The 18,907-nt window shown below is 42.2% G+C and overlaps 1 protein-coding gene across 1 annotated transcript in view; it reads left to right on the top strand.

Moving 5' to 3' along the window:
- LOC131418869 (chondroitin sulfate proteoglycan 4-like) overlaps positions 1 to 18,907 on the top strand; it is a 71,105-nt gene that overhangs the window by 4,580 nt on the left and 47,618 nt on the right. Inside the window, exons 2-5 of the mRNA XM_058563452.1 lie at positions 3,256 to 3,419; positions 3,756 to 7,325; positions 8,752 to 9,222; positions 13,242 to 13,418. Of these exons, the coding sequence (XP_058419435.1) occupies positions 3,256 to 3,419; positions 3,756 to 7,325; positions 8,752 to 9,222; positions 13,242 to 13,418 (4,382 nt within the window). The remainder of the gene's footprint in view (positions 1 to 3,255; positions 3,420 to 3,755; positions 7,326 to 8,751; positions 9,223 to 13,241; positions 13,419 to 18,907) is intronic.

Consider the following 18,907-nt stretch of genomic DNA (forward strand, 5'->3'; position numbering starts at 1 on the left):
TGTCCAAGGGGACCACATGGGCACCCAACATATGCCTCTGTGAACCTGTTGTGTAACAATTACCGGCCAAGTTAGAGAAGACTCCTGTCTGCTAGTTCCTTGATATAAGGAGACTGAGATGTTCAGGCAGCAGCTCTGGCTTGTGATACAGAGGGAATCTTGTGTCCCCTCGTGGAAGCATTCCCCTTTGAAAACTAGGAGCTTTGAAACCATAGATTTATGGTTTATGGGAATGGGAGCACAAATCCCTGAAGTAGGTCACTGAGAGTGGTGGTGAGCAAGGCCACTCCTGATCTACCCCTTGTTCTCAGATCCGTATGTTATACCTCCTGGAGATATGGTAGGAAGTGTATAAGGATCTTTAATTTAAAGACCATGTAAAGATCTTTCATTTAAAGTGTCTATTATGGGGGAGGGGGGTGGGCACAAGGGATGGAGGGATGCGCTTATATGGTGACTGATAAACAATAAGGTACAACAAAAATTTCACAGTAAAAAAAATAAAATAAAATAAAAATAAAGTGTATATTGTGTTCTAGAGGATGGAATCCCACCCTGATAGGGTATTGCTTCTGAGCTGGTGGTTCAACTGTACCTTCGTCAGGCTGTTGCAACACTCTATCAGGCCTGCAGCTTCAGTGGTGTAGTAATGTGATAGGACCAGTGGACCCCATGGTCTTAGGTCCATTACCACACCTCCTTTGGAGTGAAGGATGTGTCTTAGACTGATGTGATGTTATTTGGCATCCTGTGTTAGTAGCTCTTAGATAGTGGTGCTAGCTGAGGCCCTATAGGCAAGAAAGACAAATATATACTCAGAATATGTGTCTATTTTTGTTGAAATGAATCACTGGTCATTCCAGGGAGGAAGAGTTTCATTGAAGTCAGCTTGCCACCAAGTGGACAGCTGGTCTTCAAGGGATGGGAACATACTGGGGACTTGGTTTTGGACTCTATCGGAGGCAGGGACTGTTGGAGGACTTGGTGGCCCCATGTTGGGTCTGTGGGCCACCCCAGGAATCAGGTGCGCCCTTGGGCAAGTCAGCTTTCTTTTGCTGAAGGGAAACGACAGTATAAAGTAAAATAGTCACTGTGTAATAAATTTACTAACAAACTTCTTTTTTTAAAAAAATTTTTCCCTGGCATCCTTTTATGGTGAAAGTTATGAGGAACTTAACATCATAGAAGTTTTCTCTGAGTTATCTCTTTAGTTAAAATTTCAAACCAGCATTCAGCAGCAGCAGGAGCTAGGAAAGCCTTGGTAAGAGGGAGGCCATACTATTGGGTGCATGCAGACTCCACTCTTGCCACCATGACTACTTCATTATGCACTCATTGTGCCAAAGTAGGGGTGGCAGATGACAGAGGCTGGCTGATGTCACCTGACCAAGTCATTTTGTCTGCCTGGTTGTTTAGTGCCTATTCCATGGTGGACGTTTTCTGGTGGGCATTAACATGCAGTATAAAGATCTTCCCACTTCATAGTGACACTCATGCATCTATCCCAGACCTCCTTTCCCTGCTCTTTCAATCTTCCTCGTTCTAGGCTCCTGACCATCTGGCCAGGCCATTTGCCGCTACCTATGAGCCTTTATATATTCTAACCTCAGGCCGCTTCTCTCTCCCTATAAAGTGGATGATGAGGTGTACCACCCAAAGTTCTATCTATTGGGAGGATTTTCCCTCGCCAGCATTTCTCATGGTCTCCCCTACGAGGAGGTGTAGTACAGCTGGAGTCCATTTGGAGCTTGCACCCATATGATGAAGCTGACTCAGCCATGAACCAAGCTCAGGTGTTTTGCTCCTCCATCAGCTGGTAATAAGGGATCCCCCATGCAGCCATATATGTGAGCTGAGGGAAAGCTGCTGGTGCAAGAAAGGTGCTGACCTGGAGCTCTGGGCTACCATCTCGTGTAGCTTGCTTGTGCCTTCTGGCCCTATTCCTGCTCAATGCTGGATGTACCACTTCCATCCTTTTAATCTCTTCTTCCACCATCTGTCATAGCAATTCTATCATGTTTGCCTCACTTAAGAGTGAGTCAGTGTGTTTCCCATGCTTCTAGGAGCTGCCTTAGCAGGGAGTTCACACCATTTCTGAGAGTCTTTGCTAATGTGTTATATCCTGTATCCTTGGAGAGTTCTTCCAAATCTATAAACTCTCACTTATTCAACTTTATGTTCTCTCCCCCTTGACTCATGTGTATTCTCCCAGTGACTGGCTGTGCATTCTGGGTAGGTCCTGCAGGTCCTTTAGGGTCTCATCCTTTTCCTCCCATACCAAGCTCAACATGTCCCTATGCAGGTTATGTTGTGACTCAACCTTAGTTTTTGGTCTAGTGACCAGCAGGAGAGATGGGGGCATATTTTCAGGGGTCACATGTTGCTTGTGGAGAGAGGCCTCTGCATCCTCTAAGCAAGGAGAGTGCCAGCCTTACTAGGGGAATAGGCTACTTCTGCAGGCTAAGAGGGTTCAGAGGGATCTAGGGACCCAAGATATTTGAATGCATCAACCCAGATGTCCCCCTTCCATATGTCGGTGTTCCATTCTTTCCCAACCAGGGCCTTACCCTTGTTAGAGCAAGCTTATCTTGGTTGGGACTTTAACTTTATTTGGAGCTGACTACTCTGACAATTAATTCCTAGGTGGCATCTCAACTTCCTCTGCTCTCCCGCTGTAGGAGATGAGAAGGACTTTATATGCTACCAGAGAAGCCCTCTGGCTTTGACGCTTAGCTTATACTTGTGGATTAGTCTCTCCTAGCTTTTCCTTATCTTTTTCCAAAGCTTCATTCAAACTTAGCAATAGACACCCAATTCCATTGTCCTCATAGTTACTATTTGCCCCGTATTTTTCATAGCGTGATATTTCATACTGGCTAGTGGGTTCCCTTCCACTGTTAAACCAGATCACTACCAGTGATTTAGGATTAACCCCTGTGGAAAGGAAGGAAGGAAGCAGTATTGGGTAGGTGGAGAAGTAGAGTTGCAATTCGGTTTCAGTGGAAGCCTCAGCCACCCCTATTGAGAGTTCTGAAGAGGGACTGATCCATCAGAGCTGTCCTAAGTTGGAGTGAGAGAATACGGAGCCTTTGTACCCCCATGTCAGATCTGAGGGCTACCCCAGGAAGCAGGTGTGGCCTTGGGCAAGGCAGCTTTCTTTGGAAGAGTCAGTCCCTGAAGGGAGATGACAATATAAAGTAAAATAGTCATTGTGTAATAAATGTACTAACTTATACTTTTAAAATTTTTCCCTAGCATCTTTTTATGGTGAAAGCTATGTAGAGCTTAACATCGTAGAAGTTTTCTCTGAATTATCTCTTCAGTTAAAATTTCAAACCAGCAAGCCACAAGGATTACTTTTTCTTGCAGCTGGGAAAAATGACTACTGTATAATAGAACTTCTATCAGGAAACTTACGGGTAAGATTTTTAAAAATGTTTAAAATCATATAAGCATTCAATTACTGGAGAGAAACACAGTGAGAGAGAAAGAGAACAAAATAGTTATCCATTTGATAACTATTATTTCGCTAGAATAAAATCATGTGCCATTTGTAAGGGTAGGAATCTTTTCCAATTTTACCAGCATTTCTTAAATATTCCAACTCTGAAATTTTTTAACCTCAATATGTAGTTCATAAATATGGGAAGAGTTTTCATGTCCAAGTTTCTCTCTTTCTCTTTTGTGAATAGTCTTGTTTTCTCAATAAAACACTATGGGATGAGATTGGTTAATTATGATTCTTTCTCTTTCAGGTGAGAGTGAATTTGGGTGCAGATGAACAGGTGCTCCTTTCTGAGCAAAGACTTCGTATGGATGACTTGGTTTGGCATATAGTGGAACTGCACTGTGTTAAGGATAATCTCTCTTTGGTTATTGATAAACGTTATGAGACAACTGGCCAAATCACTGGTGGGATGCACAATTTTCACTTTCAACATGGAATCTACGTAGCAGGCCACAGTGAACTTGATGTCCCTTACCTAGATGGAGAGCTCCCCAATTTCCGTGGATGTATGGAGGATGTGGTATTTAACCAGAGGGAGATCCTTACGTCCCTTAGATCTTACCCTGGTTTTAAGAAAGTTTATGAGGTGTCACTAGGGTGCAGTGATGAATTTTTTGCAGGGGAGGATGAAGCCATCAATTTCTTTAGCTCCAGATCCTATGTCACCTTCCCAGAATGGAGGGTGCAAGGGGAAGGGCTACTGGAATTTGCTTTGCAGACTGGTAGTCAGCAAGCCTTGCTTTTATTTCAGTCAGGTAGAGAAGGAGATTTTGTTGCTTTGGAAATAGTTAAAGGTCTGTTGAAGGCTCATGTAGGAAGGAGTAAAAGTAATACTCAGCTCTCTTCTTTTAGCTTAGTTAGTGACAACAAGTGGCACATTATTCAACTCAAATTCACTGGAAACTATCTGGACCTGATGGTAGATGGACAAGGGGTGAGGACGTTGCTGCCTTTGCAAAGCAAATCATTTGTATCTGAAGGCCCCCTCTTCGTGGGAGGTCTTCATAACCGGAAGGGAGAAGAAGTTAAGAGGTTAGAACTTGTCTCTGTGCCTAGGAAATCTGCTGGAGGAATCTCTTTCAAAGGGTGCTTAAGAGGCTTGGAAACCAATTCGGAAAAGAGAGCATTAAAGGATGCCCTTGTTTCCAAAGACATATCTGCTGGGTGTAAAATGAAGAGTAATGGTAATGAAAATCCTTCCATAACAACAACAGCAAACCTGGTTCAGTCAGAAGTTCCCCTGTCCACTGCTGTCCCTGAGGCAGGCAAGCCTTTGTTTCAAGATGCAAGTAGCCGTTTCTTGGTTCTAAATAACTTGGAGGTTCAAGAAGGTGGGCAAGCCTTATTAGAACAAAGGCATATGAAGGTGGATGTGGAATTTAAGGATTTGGGTATCCATCATTCTCAAATACTATTTAAAATAAAGGAAATGCCTCTTCATGGGTTCCTTCGATTAGATGTTTCCCCTGAGCAAGAAAAGGAGAAGGCTTTTACTGTGTTAGATTTGGGGCAAGGAAAAGTTTGGTATGTCCATGACGGTTCAGAAGAACCTAGGGATTATTTCACATTTTCGGTCTCTTTCAACAGCAAGAAGGAAATGCCGTTATATCTGCAAGGACATGTTCCACGTGTGTTTAACATTATTGTCATTCCAGTAAATGATCCCCCGTACCTTAAGCTCCCTGAGGGAAACTTGCTTCTCCTATTTGAGAACTGTAAGAAAAGACTGACTCCAAATATAATACACGTGTCAGACCCTGACACGGATTCCTTGAGTCTTAGTATTTCAGTTCTTGCCAACTTCAATTCTGGTGCTGGGTTTTTAGAAAACACCAACGATCCTGGGAGAGCCATTAATGGTTTCACACATGGGGATTTAAGAGATGGCAACATTTTCTATGTGCACAGGGGCCATCGGAACTCTCGGATCTTTCTGAGAGCAAGTGATGGAGAGCTGGTTAGCAATACAGTGGTGTTACGGGTCATGGCTGTTCCTTGGGACTTTAAAGTGGCCAACAGGACCGGTGTGGTGGTACAGCAGGGTGGCATCGTTCTGATTACACAGAGTAACTTGTCAGTGGAGGTTAATGGTGAACGCCATGAGATAGAAACCTGCTATAATGTCACTCGTCCACCTCAGTTTGGCCAGATTCAGTGGCAGGGATCAGGTGGTGAATGGGAACAAGTTAGTTCCTTTTCTCAGCATTCCATTGATCGGGGTCAGGTCCGGTACCATAATACATTCAAAGAATTGCAGCTAGAAAATGTAATGGATCACTTTAAATTTAAAGTTAACATAGAAGGGAAAATCAGTGAAGAGCTGATGTTTCCTGTTACTGTACAATGGCTAAAGTTTACACTTCTGAAAAATGTTCCTCTCGAGATCAGTAAAATGAACAGACAAGTATTGACTTCTGATCATTTGCAGGCTGTGACAGAGGGTGTGGAAGTAGCTGAGAGGGAATTACATTTTAAGTTACTGACCCCCCCTAAGAAAGGAAAATTGCTACATGGCAATAAAATTCTAAAAACAAACTCAGTCTTCAGCCAACAAAACATTACAGACTCTAAGATAAGTTATGAACCACGGGAGAGGCCCAGGGAAGACACACAAGATACATTTAGGTTCTTGATTGTTGCAAAACACATAGAATCAAAAGATTATACTTTCCGAATAAACTTTAAAGCATATAACATGCACATTATTGTAACGAACAGAGGATTATTTGTAAAAGAAGGAGAAGGGAAATTAATTACAAAGTCGGAATTATTTGCTCAAACCTTGGACAATCAGACCTTCCAATACAAAATCACCAAGAGTCCTCAACATGGGAAGCTGAAACTGATTGGCTTTCCAGATTCTCTGGGAAGTCATGACAATATCACCACATTTACTAATCAAGACATAGTGGGTGAGCGGCTGCTGTATGTCCACGATGACTCGGAGACTCACCGTGATGAATTCCTCGTTGTGGCCTCCAGCACGGGACCAGGCCAAGAGGGAATGATGAGGGATCTTGACACAGAGCGTTTGTCTACAGAAATCAAAGTCACCATTTCTGTCGAGTTAAAGAATGATGAGAAACCAGTGCGCGTGGTAGATAAGGTCTTCCACGTTGTGCGGAATGGCCAGCGCTTATTGACCCTGGCAGATCTCTGTTACCATGACCCTGATTCCGATTTTGATGATGGGCAATTGCTCTACACCCGGCGGGGCATCCCAAATGGGGACTTGGTGCGAGCTGGTGACCCCACTCAGAAACTCTACCAGTTCAGGCAAGACGACCTACAGGAAGGGCATGTGCTCTTCAGGCACCGGGGTGCAGACTTGGCCCGCTTTGTGCTGTTTGTGACAGACGGCGTCCACTACACGTCCTCCCTTCTTGAGGTCAGTGTGTCAGACCCCTACGTCCGGATAGCCAACAACACGGGGCTGCTGGTACAGAGAGGAAAGGACAGCAGCCTCACAGCAGCCAACCTCAGTGTCACCACAAACCAAGATGTCAGAACGGACCATGAGATCGAATTCCACATCGTGCGCCCCCCGAAGCACGGCAGAGTGCTGGTCAACAACTCGGTGTCCCGCACATTTTCCCAGCATGACGTGAAGCAAGGACGTGTGATTTATAGGGGTGACGGCAGTGGCAACTTTGATGTCTTCAACCTGACAGTGAAAGTTAAAGACACATGTTTAGAAGTGGGTGTCTATGTGCGCGTGTACTTGGAAAGCCACCAACGTCACACCCAAATTCTACACAGCAAGACCCTTGTAGTTGAAGAAGGAAAACCAGTAAAACTGAGTAGAGGAAGGCTCCAGGTAGGTAGTCGACCTAGCACCGAGCCTCCTCACTCTCCCAGAACCACAGAGGCGAATGATCTATTTGTTTGCTTCTGAAAGCTATTTGTGTGCTGATTTCTCTGCTGGTATTTAGAATGAATTCTTTAAAAGTGTGAATGCCGTTGAGAAGAAAAGCTGGAAGGTTTCATAAGTTTGATACTACTAATTTTCCTATAGTTGGAAATGGAATGTAAATAATACTAAGCCTTACTGTACAGCTGTGTGCACATGGACACGTGAGTATGTGTGTGTTTAGTGTCGGAGGAACTGGGAATGAGGAGGAGATGTATATATTATAGTAAATTAAGAGATCTTTTTTCATTTTTCCTAGCAACACTGCCAATATTCCCTTTCAACTGAGTTATGTTCATAATGTGATGAAGCAGGGTCTAAAACCTTAGAGTAACTTAACAAACATAAAAAGCATTCCCGAAACAGCAGAGGATACTGTATGACACAGTTTATTTCCTTAGCTCTGAATGTGGCTTGTTTATTTTCCTGAAAGTGATGGATAAAATTGGCCTGGACCAATGGAATGCCGGGAGTGAGACCTCACACCAGAGGCTACCTGGTTTCCTGGGGCTCCTTCTTGGGACCTTCCAGCAGGCACAGACCTGCCGATCAGAGTTAGGAGAGAGTGTTCTTTTTAGGGTAATCCTGTGCAGGGTGCTTAAACTGTGATTTATGACAATGGCCACAAATGCAGGCTATTCTGAATCTACCGCCAGGACTGCAAACATGTTTACTTGTTTGCATAACGCAGCCAATAACATCAAGTAGAAATCAATTCAAGTCAGAAGCAGTTTTACTAAATAATGAGGTTTGACCAAGGGACTATGGAGCCCACCAGCTTTTCTCAATTCTTTTTCAGGATCTTAGAGAGTTTATGTTTAAGTTTCACCACAAGGGGGCATGTGTAGTTCAGTGGCTATAAATTAGGAACAGTTTTGAGATGGATTTTGCTGAATCAGTGAATTCAATATATATTGAAAATGCTGAGCTAGTTAAAATGGGAGAGAAAAATAAACTTTCCTCTAAAGTCTTGCAATTTTAGTGATTCAGCTGCTGCTTCCACCATATTGTATTCCTTCTCTTTATACAATTTTATTTCTCTCAGCTCATCTTTCTGAGTCCTGGGTTTGTTGCCACTGTGAATGATGCCTTGTTAACATGTTAGTAGCTATTCAAGTGTTGTTGACCATTACTCTTCTTTGCGACCAGGGCTGAAATGCAAAATATTGACATGATCACTGGAGCAGACCCAGATTTAAACTGTGTATCAACCCTGATTGTAACTTAAACCATTTGTGGACATTAATAGAAAAACATTCGGTTCATCAAGGGTCTTGACTCTTACATGTATTAATGTGTTTTTGTGTTTGTGTGTTGTGTATGTGAACTCAAGGGTGTGCATGAAGATAATATTCCTTCAGAGGTAATGTTCATTGTCAGAACTCCGCCAATGCATGGATACCTCCAAAAGTCTTTACCAGAAGAAAGCAGCTTGGGTGCGGATGAAAAGTCCCCTTTGACATTTACACAACAAGATATTGATGATGGTAATATCCATTATGTGCAGACTGCACCTGACCAACAAGAGGACCGTTTTTTACTGGATGTGATGAATGGTTTCCAAGCTGTGAGTGGAGTTGAAATCTTGGTGGATATCATCCCTAAGTGGATTCCTCTGGAGGTACAGAATTTCACAGTCCAAGAAGGTGGTTCCAAAGCACTTCTGGAAGACTACCTCAAAATTCCAAGCAAATATTTTAAGGGACTTGACTGTGAATTTGTTCTCCTCAAACCACCAAAACATGGTTATGTTGAAAATTCTCATTTTCCAAGAGTAAAGCTAATGAAATTTACCAGGAAACAGGTAATAACTCTCAGTTAACATATTTGGGTATGTTGGATAAAAGAAGAAATTTGGCTATTTATTATTTAGATTCATAGACTCTCGGGAGTGATGGGACCTTAGAGGGTTTCTAGTCCAAACTCCCAACAGATGCCAGAAGCCCTTCCCCAATAACCCATGGAGAGGCCGTCCAGCTATTGCTTAAATATCTTCAGTGATAGAAAACTCATTACTTCCTGAGATGGGCCCTTCCAGTTTAAAAACACGCCAATTGTTAGAAAGTTCTTTATGCTGAGCTGATATCTGCCACTTGGAAATTTCTGCTGATGCTGACGGAGTGCATACTCTGTGCCATGCCCTCTGCTAAGCATAGCGCTATCAATGGCTAAAATAGCCCAGTCCCTGCAATAAAGCATCTGGACACAGCTGTCAGTCTGGTGTCCAATCGGCATAAAATAACCGGAGTCAACTCTGGGCTGCTATCAGGTTTCTTTGCTGCAGGCCAGAATGGTTTTGTGAGACTTTGCCTTCTTTCCATGAATAAAAGAATGATTTCCATTACTTTCTTCTTAAATATTGAAAAGTAGCTTGCAAATCTCCATCATTTCCTTTATAAGCTCCTAGGAATACACACCCTTCAGGTTGGAAACCATTAACAACCACCTAGCACCTTTGGGTATCTTTGCCCAGTTAGCTAAGAACCCATGTGTGCTGCTTCCTTTTGCTTCTAAGGATTTCAACTGGTTTACTAAACACTTATTCTGTTCAAGTTACTGTGCAAGGTTACCATGATAATAGACATATTCCTCACCCTCAAGAAATGCTGTGAGAGAATCAGGCACACAAACTTTAATATGAGGTATACTTTTCTAATCTTTCACAGAGCATTTTCACAATGGTGCTATGGGAGTGCAGAATTGGCACCTTTGACTCTAATTGAAGAGAATGGAGAAAGCTGCACAGAGGTGATAATGTTTAAGCTAGACTTTGAGGAGGGAGAGAAAGAGCAGGGAGCTAACAGAGGAGGACACAGAAAAAAAAGCAGTGCAAGCAAAGGGAAGAGCGTGGCCAAGGGCATGGAGGCATTGAAGTGAATGGCATTCTGGGGGACTGGGGACCAGTCCACAAGGCTCGCAGATGAGGAGTCGTAGAGAGTGCTTGGGCCCAGACTGTGGAGAGTCTTGAATTACATATCAAGAGAGTTACTTAACCAGGTAGCATTAAGGAGCCATGGGGAAAAGCAGAGAATGCTGAGGGTTAGAAACAACCTTAGAAATCGGTGCTTCTCCATGGGGGACCCGGAGAAGGTGACTCTTTAGTGACTCCATGGAGGCATCTGTTAATCATAGCTTCCCTCTCAAAGCCTGGACAAACCATCCAAGGTAACCGCTTTCTCTGGTGTGAGTTGAATCTAGTACTGTTTAACTTGTGCACTCTAAGTGAGGGCCTGAGTACAAATTTTCGTCCTGTCTTGGCTGGTTCATTATTGATCATGCTTTGTAAGAAATATATATTTAAGGATAGTTGGTTGAAATCTGTATATGGAGTACCTGTGTTCCCTGTAGTATCTACGTTATCATGTAGCCTTGTTCACAGTCAAGGTCATGTGTCTCTGCTCTTCCAGATGACCCCTTCACACTTTCTCTTCCTATGTAGCTGTGGAGGTCTCCAAGTTTTGAGACACCATCATTTTCACTTACAGTGACACTAACTGCTAACAACTAGTGGCTATAGCCTTTAGTGGCTTGGAGAAGGAGAGGCCATGGCCATATTTGCCTTTCATTCGTTCCGCAAGTAGTTTTTGAGTATCTATTATGTATCAGGCACACCAGTTCTAGATACTGGAGATAAAGCAGTGAACTAACCCAGCAATAATCCCTGCCCTTAAGCATCTTCTTTCCTGGTGGTGGAAAGAAGGATATATAGAGAGAAAATAAATAAAATAAATAAGTGAAATAAATGGTATGTGGAATGAAGAGTAATGCTATGGAGAGAAATAAAGCAAGAAAGGGACATAGGATGTGCTGGGGCCTTCAGTGGTGTGTGTCTGTGTGTGTGTGTATTGATGTTCAGTTTTGAATAAGGTGATCAAGGAAGGCCCCATTTGAGTCGACACCTGGAGGAGGTGGTGGATGAGTGAGCTAGGTGGATATGAGCAAGAGCATTCAGGAAGCAGGAAGAGCAGGCAAACAGCTCTGTGTGGGGAGCAGCAAGGGGTTTAGTGTGACTGGAGCTGCATGCGTGGGGGAGAGCAGTAGATGAGGTTAGGGAGGTCCAGCATGGGAGGGCCTTTGACTTCATCTTTGACTCTGAGTGAGTTGGGGAGCAATGTGGTAGGCAGGATGTGAGCAGAGGAGCAACACAAAATGCCCTGAATATGATTGGTGACGGGGGACCAAATACTTTTTAATCTTTTAAGATTTTCTACAAGTTTGTTACATCCTTTAATTTTAGGTCAGCAGATATTTTTCTAGTGTTAGAAGTCTAGGAATGGACAAATCCCCACCAAACCCTCTCTTTGCCTTTAGATTAATACGTGTTAAATGGCATGTAATTTTGGGGAGTGCCACTCCATTGAGGAAATAATGTATTTCTCCAGGAAAGATACTGAGGAGGCAATTCTATTTAAATGCTACATTCCTAAAGTGTATTAGGTTAAAATTTCTCCTGCCCTCTGATTAGGGCTATCTTCCACGTTTGTTTTCAAATAGCTTAAAACAGCATGTTCCAGGAACGTGTGGTCAGGCCTATGATCTGAAATTGCTCATGGAACTCAAAAGAAATTCTCATAGGACTTGTGTACAAGTGGCCACAACTTTCCCTTAAGACTCTTCATGAACTTTTTGACTCTTTTCAGAAACACCTCTGAGAGATCAAAAGTCTTTGCTCAAAGGAAGTGCGCCATAGGAATGGGCAAAGTTGAACTGTTAAAAATTTTGGCTGTATTTTATCAAAACAAACACAACCTCAGAGACTTTTTCAGAAGTTCAAGTACTCTTGTTGGGAGAAGTTCTCCGCCATTGTATGTTTGGGTCACAGACTCACTGAAGTCAAGTTCCCTTCTAGCTTTAAAATTCTCTGGGTCTCTGATTTCGATCCTGTGCTCTTCAGCATTTCCACCCCAGAGCCTTAAAGACATGAAAGGCATTCTGATCAAATTTGTGGTGATTACAAATCCAAGAAGACTAACTAATTCATTAGATGACCATTTCAGAATGAAAATTAGAAAGATGAAATCTAACAGGGATAAAAGTAAATGTTTGCATTTGGGTTAGTACAGTGAGGGAAATTTGCCTTGATAGAATAATTTGGTTCCAACATATTTCATTATATTCTGCCCACAGGAGATGTATGGTAGCTAGCCATGGGTAGCATCCATTAAGAGACGCACCAAGAAATGATCGTATTCTGAAGGAGGAGGAGCAGGATTAGGAGGTAGCAGGTGCAACCTCTCATACAAAGAGCATTTAAGGGAATAATGCATGCTTAGCTCAGAAAAGAGGAGTTTGAGTAAACTTAATGGTTTCCCTATGTCCCTAGGTTTCCAAAGAGCAGAAATCTAACCAGTGGGTGGAAGCTTCAGAGCCTAAACCTAACATTCTGAACTGTCCAACAAAGCAATCCACAACTTCAAAAATCAGTCACTCTAAATAACCAAGTAAAGTCTGAATTTTAATGAGTGTTGTTCCATTGGAAGAAAAGGCAGATTATATCAGTTACCTATAATACATTTTAGTGTTAGAAATAGCCTTTGAACTCAAGTCTTCTGATTACAAGTCTAGCATTCTCTTTACTACCCTACATTGCTCCATCACTCTGTTCCTCCTTAAACTTATTTCTAGAATACAACATTCATAAAAACTGTACCATCCATTGTAATTTGCACTCTGATTGTCAGAATCAAACTTCATGAGATGAACACATACATGCTTCTATGTTTTAGAGGGATATAAAAAATTAGGATTTCTTTTATAGCAATTTATTCATATTTTTAAGTCACATTTCAGTAAGTTGGTGATTTTTTTTGTGGTTAATTATAGGTGGAAGATGAATTGATTTACTACGTTCATGATGATAGTGAGGAGCTTCTTGACAATTTCAGCATCTTTGCAAATAGCTCAGAGCTTGGAAAACAAAGTTTGCCCCAAACTCTTTTTGTGACTGTTGAATCAGTAAATGATGAGGCTCCAGTAATAACAGCCAATAAAATCCTTCAGGTAAGTGCTCCATGCTCTTTGATTTATCATGATAACAATAGGGCTACTGATTTGATTTTCTTTTATATTATTTCTGATATTAAATAATAAGACATATGACTATGTATGCATAGTTGACATATTCCTACTGATTTAAAATAAATGTCAGTTATTACCAGGCAATTCTGTTGGGCACTGTCAGGAGATGATGAATCACAATGAGTTGCTGCCATATTGTATTTCTTGAGTGGGCACCGCTCACACTGTGTTTCCTGAGGCATGGCCTTTTCTACTAGGTTGGGAAGGTGTATGCACACAGGAAACTCCTGTGGGGCTAGTAGCAGAGTGGTTAAGAGAATGGGCTCTGCAGTAGACAGATATGGGTGAGAATCAGCTCCCCGCTATTGGCTGTGTGACCTTGGGCAGGTTATTTAGCCCTCTCATTTGCTGTCCTATAGGTGGAGCAAAATGGAGACAGAGTTGTGAGGATTAAACGATAAAATGATGTAAAACTCTTTCACAGCGCCTAACATGTGGTTAGGGCTCAATAAATGGTAGTTATTATTACTAAAAAACTCCAAGGCCACACCAGCTTAGGGTAAAAATAAGGCCACCATATAGTCGTGCGTCAGTATTTTGCTGGTTCTGGGAGCTTCCATCACCCTTCACTCTTTCTGAGAATCCCCTGGGAGTGGTTCTTAAGCAATCATGGATAAATATGTCTTGGCTGCCACATAGTGTCCACCAATTTTCTTTTCTCCTGAAGTAATGTCTGTTGCTGTGGCTTTTCTTGCCCACACAAAGGGGCTGATGTACAGGAAGCCTTCCGGCTCTGATGGCACCATTTCCTACAGCACCAACACTACCAGCATCAATGCTAGTGAACCCATTGGTGCCAGTTTGCACTCAAGTATCCCAAAGCTCTCATTTAATAAATTTTCTTGGTTTTAACTCACTGCTTCTTGCTGTCCCTGCTTCTAAGGACTTGGGCATGAATCCACCATTCTAGCTCGGAGAATAATTGTAACTATTATAATAGTAAGTGCTCAAAAAATAAGTGTTAGCTATTATTATGTGCCAGTTACTGCTCTAAGGGCTTACAGCTCACTGAGATATGTGTTACCATTTCCCTCATTGGACAAATGAAGGATTTGCGTGACAGCTGAATGACAGGCTCAGGATAGAGTGATAGCATGGGAGCCTAGTGGTTTGTTCACGCCTCTTTTCGTGGTCTCCAGCAATGTCTGACACACAGGAAACAAGAAACATATTTTGAAGGAATGAGTAAATGAGAATATAAACTGTCAATTCTCCCCCTACACTGGTTCGTGTTTCAGAGACCAGGCTTTTGTCTTGGCTCTTTATTCCTTTGATATGGCTGCATTTCTGGGAGAATCCTTGGCCCCTCATACAAATGAGCCCCTAGCGGACTCATTCATCAGATATATCCAGACATGGGAATCTGAATGTGTTCACCCTGAAATTTGGCTGAGACAAATCTTTGTACATACATATTTGGCAACTTCAGCTTTGTTTACACCACTCACGAGGACAAATAGTTAATAGTAGATTCTTTAGAAATTCAGAGGAAGTTGGGTAGTCAGAGGAGATGCAGAAGAGGTAGACATGAGTAGAGGTCCAGTGGTTCCACCTGGTGAGGGTACCTCCCTTGGGTGGGGGAGAGCTTGACAATGAGGTGGGGCACTTGTTGTTGTCACATTGACTGAGAGATGCTATTGTATTTAATGCCTGAGGGCCGGGGATGCATAATATCTTTCAGTGTATGAGACAGTCCTACAAAATGAAATGTTCCACTCAAAGTGCTGATAGTGTCCCGTTGAGAAACACTCTTAACCAGGGATTGGCAAATTACAGCCCATGGCCCTAATCAGGCTGCTGCCTGTTTGTTTGTACAGTCCACAATCTAAGAATACTTTTTATAGATGAACATTGGCAATCGATTTGATAATAGAGAACACTAACTTTGAACCCCATGTAAGCAAAATATTATCTCTCAAAAAAGAATTCCACTCTTCTCATTAGTAGACTTGTATTACAAAAAATTGTACTCTACTATTATAATTACAATTTGAATTTTATCAGTAAAACTTTGTGGCAATTCATTTTCTTTCTTATTACATAAGTACCTATATACTATCCTCAATTTTGCCTTGTGACCCGCAAAGGCTAAAACATTTGCTTTCTGCTTCATCATGGAAAATGTTTGCCAACCCCTGCTATAAACCAGCACTATCCAATAGAACTTTCTGCGATGATGAAATGTTTTGTATCTGTGCTGTCCAATACAGTAGCTACTAGCCACATGTGACTATGAAGTATTTGAAATGTGGCCAGTAAGATTAAAGAATGTAATTTTTAATTTTATGTAATTTTAATTCATTTCAATTAAATTTAAATAGCCCCATGTGCCTGATGGCTATTATAGTGGACAGAGCAGTTCCACTCTCAAAGGAGAGATTCTGATAGGTGGAGGCAAGACTGTACAAGGGATAGGGAGCAAACCAACCCAGCTGGAGTCATAGATCCATGTTTTACAGCATAAGGTTGGAAATGAGGGCCTTGAATTCTAGGAAAGGATTTGGATTTTATTTTGTGGCCATGGGAGGAATATGCAGATATATTCTATCTGTCTAGAATGGCTGGGAGAATGTAGAACTTTCAAAGCCACTTCATCTTCATAATGTTTAAAAAAGGAAAGCAGAATATTGTGTTCATTGTTTGAGGGATTTTCCCTCCTTTACTTCACACAGCTTTTCATTCTTTTCACAGTCTAGATCCAGAATTGCCTTTTAAAGTACAGCTATGTTTGTCCGCCCTCCTTCCATTTCTGAAGTTCTTTATAATCATGGCTAAAGGATAGGAAATCTATGTAGCAGTCTCTGAATGGCCTTGTGGCTGAATTTAGTCATGGGTCTTGAAGACCCCATCACAGTTTTTCATGAGTTTTAGTTGTTGCATAGTAACCAACTAATGTAGATCAATTGGGCTATAGGAAAAGTATTTATGTATTACATATTATAGAGTGTATATAATACTTATGTCTGCGTGTATGTGTGTGTGTGTATTACATATTTTTATATATAGTCCTTCTATTAAAAAACAGAGGATCAAGTTGAACCCTCACAGGTGAGGAAACTAAAGCCCAGGGAACAGTGGGAGCCGAAGGTACCATAACTGGTTGGTTGTAGGGTCTCCTGACTTCTACTCCGAGAATCCTTTGTCCCTGATTTCGTCTACTCTCCTTTATTAGGGGGGGAGAGTAGGGAAGGGAATGGTTAAATAAACCATTTAACTAATAAAACAATGGTTAGGGCTGGTGCTATTCTAATCCAGTAGATCTTAAATGTTATTTTCTAAGTGGCAAAGGATCTAGACTACCAAGATACAAAATGGTGCAACAGATCCTCTGTGTCTGGGTGGTGGTTGACACAAAGAGAAAAAGGGTCTTTGGTGAGAGTGGTAGCCAGGCAGGTGAGAGGGAGAGGCAGGAAGAAAGCAAGGAGAACAGCACAGAAATAAGGAAGAGTAAGCTTTTGACCCTAGTTTATAAAACCCCCCAGCGCCAATTAAATGATTGCACAGGTGTACCCAGGAGCCCACCTGGGGATAAGCCAGCTAAAAAATTTTACTTTGTTAAAAATCGCTGGGGTTTTTAAAATCTGATTTTATTTGCTCATAATAGTTGGATCTAGGAATAGGCTTTTTAGTGCTTTTGGTTATCTTCCAGCTTGGCTCATTATTCAGCCTCTACATTTTAAGTGAAAACTTAATGGTGTTTATACCTTTGGAACTTGTCACTTTATACCTCTAGTGTACCTCACAGTCATTACCCAGGTAGCCTGGGGATGGGATGGTCTAGTGTGTCAAACTTGTTGGCCCTCCCTCTGTTTTCAGCTCCTTTTCTCCCTCTCCCCACACAGATTCTTGTTGTATTAATACATTGTTGTTACATGCCTTCAAGTCATCTCTGACTCCTGGCGACCCTGTAGTGATGTCCACAATGTCCTGTCCTCAACAGCCCTGCTCAGCTCCTATAGACTCGTGCCTGTCTTCCTTTATGGAGTCAATCCCTCTGATATTTGGTCTTCCTCTTTTCCTGCTGTCTTCTTCTTTTCCCAGTTTTATCATCTTTTCCAAAGAATCCTGCCTTCTCCTGATGTGCCCAAAGTAGGATAGCCTCAGTTTTATCATTTTTGCTTCCAGTGATAGTTTAGGTTTAATTTGCTCTAGGACCCACTTGTTGGTCTTTTTGGCAGTCCAGGGGATCCGTAGAGGTCTCCTCCAACACCATATTTCAAATGAATCAGTTTTTTTTCCGTGTCAGCCTTCTCCGCTGTCCAGCTTTCACACCCGTACATGGTAATCGGGAACACGAGCTGTGGATAATCTTGGCCTTGGTCTTTAATGACCCTTCCTTACACTTGATGATCTGTCCTAATTCTTTCATTGCTGCCCTTCTGAGTTTCAATCTTTTCTTGATTTCTTGGCTGTATTAATACCTACTGAACTCATTCTCAGCAAAGTGATCTGAGAAGTAGATTGTTGGCTAGAGTGAGGAATTGTACAGAGCTATAAAAGTTTACGTTTATTGTCTGCTTGCTGAGTAGAGTACTGGACATCTTCCATAACTGGTGTCATTTTCATAGCCCTACAAAGGAACTGCTGTGAGTAATATCCTCATTATAAAGTGGGAGCGCAAGGGAAGGTGTGGACTTGAAGCCAAGTCTGTTCATGTCTGACTCTTTTGCCACCATATTCTGCTGCTTTCCCCTGTTACCCATGGCTGACTCAAGCTCTCTCAATGCATCGTGTGATCAAGGGCTGTCTTTATTAGTAAGATAACAAAGCTCCGAAGCTGTTGTGCCTCTTGCTGCTACTCAAGTGGACTTTATGGGAATAGGTCCGCAGCAGTTGTATCGACACATATGCGTTTGCCCAGCAACCTCAGCAGAGGATTTGGGCATTTTGCTGTGTGATGCAGAACCGCAGGATGAGAAAGATCCAGGGGAGGGACCTAGGATCTAGAAAGATATGCGAGAAGAGCTGGAGTTGGCTGAAGGAGAGGAAGACCATGGAATAAGGTAGTAAACTCTTAGGCTTCTTTATGAAAAGGAATTGAGGCCCCATCATAGGCTTGGCTTTCAGTTCTGAGGTGCCATCCATTATAAGATGCACCATCAACTTAATAATAGCTTTACTATGTTTAAATATACCTGTCAATTTAAGATGTTCAGAACATTAAACTGTGAGGGGGAAAAAATGTACCCTAGACTTTGTCTCTATGTCTTCCCTTAAAATTAGAGAAATACAGTCTCCGCCAGGAACCTTGAGCTTGCTCAGATGGTTTGCCCAGACCCCTTCCCCCATCCTTGATTCCAGAGTGCTTCTCTCAAGAAAAAAAGGAAGAGTAGCTGGGAGCAGGGGCCATTTCCTTTATTCCTACCTTTTTCCCTGGATAGCCTGGGTCCAGGCCAGGAAGGGTTCAACTT

Source organism: Diceros bicornis, chromosome 20 (assembly GCF_020826845.1).
Source record: "Diceros bicornis minor isolate mBicDic1 chromosome 20, mDicBic1.mat.cur, whole genome shotgun sequence".
Classification (NCBI taxonomy): domain Eukaryota; kingdom Metazoa; phylum Chordata; class Mammalia; order Perissodactyla; family Rhinocerotidae; genus Diceros; species Diceros bicornis.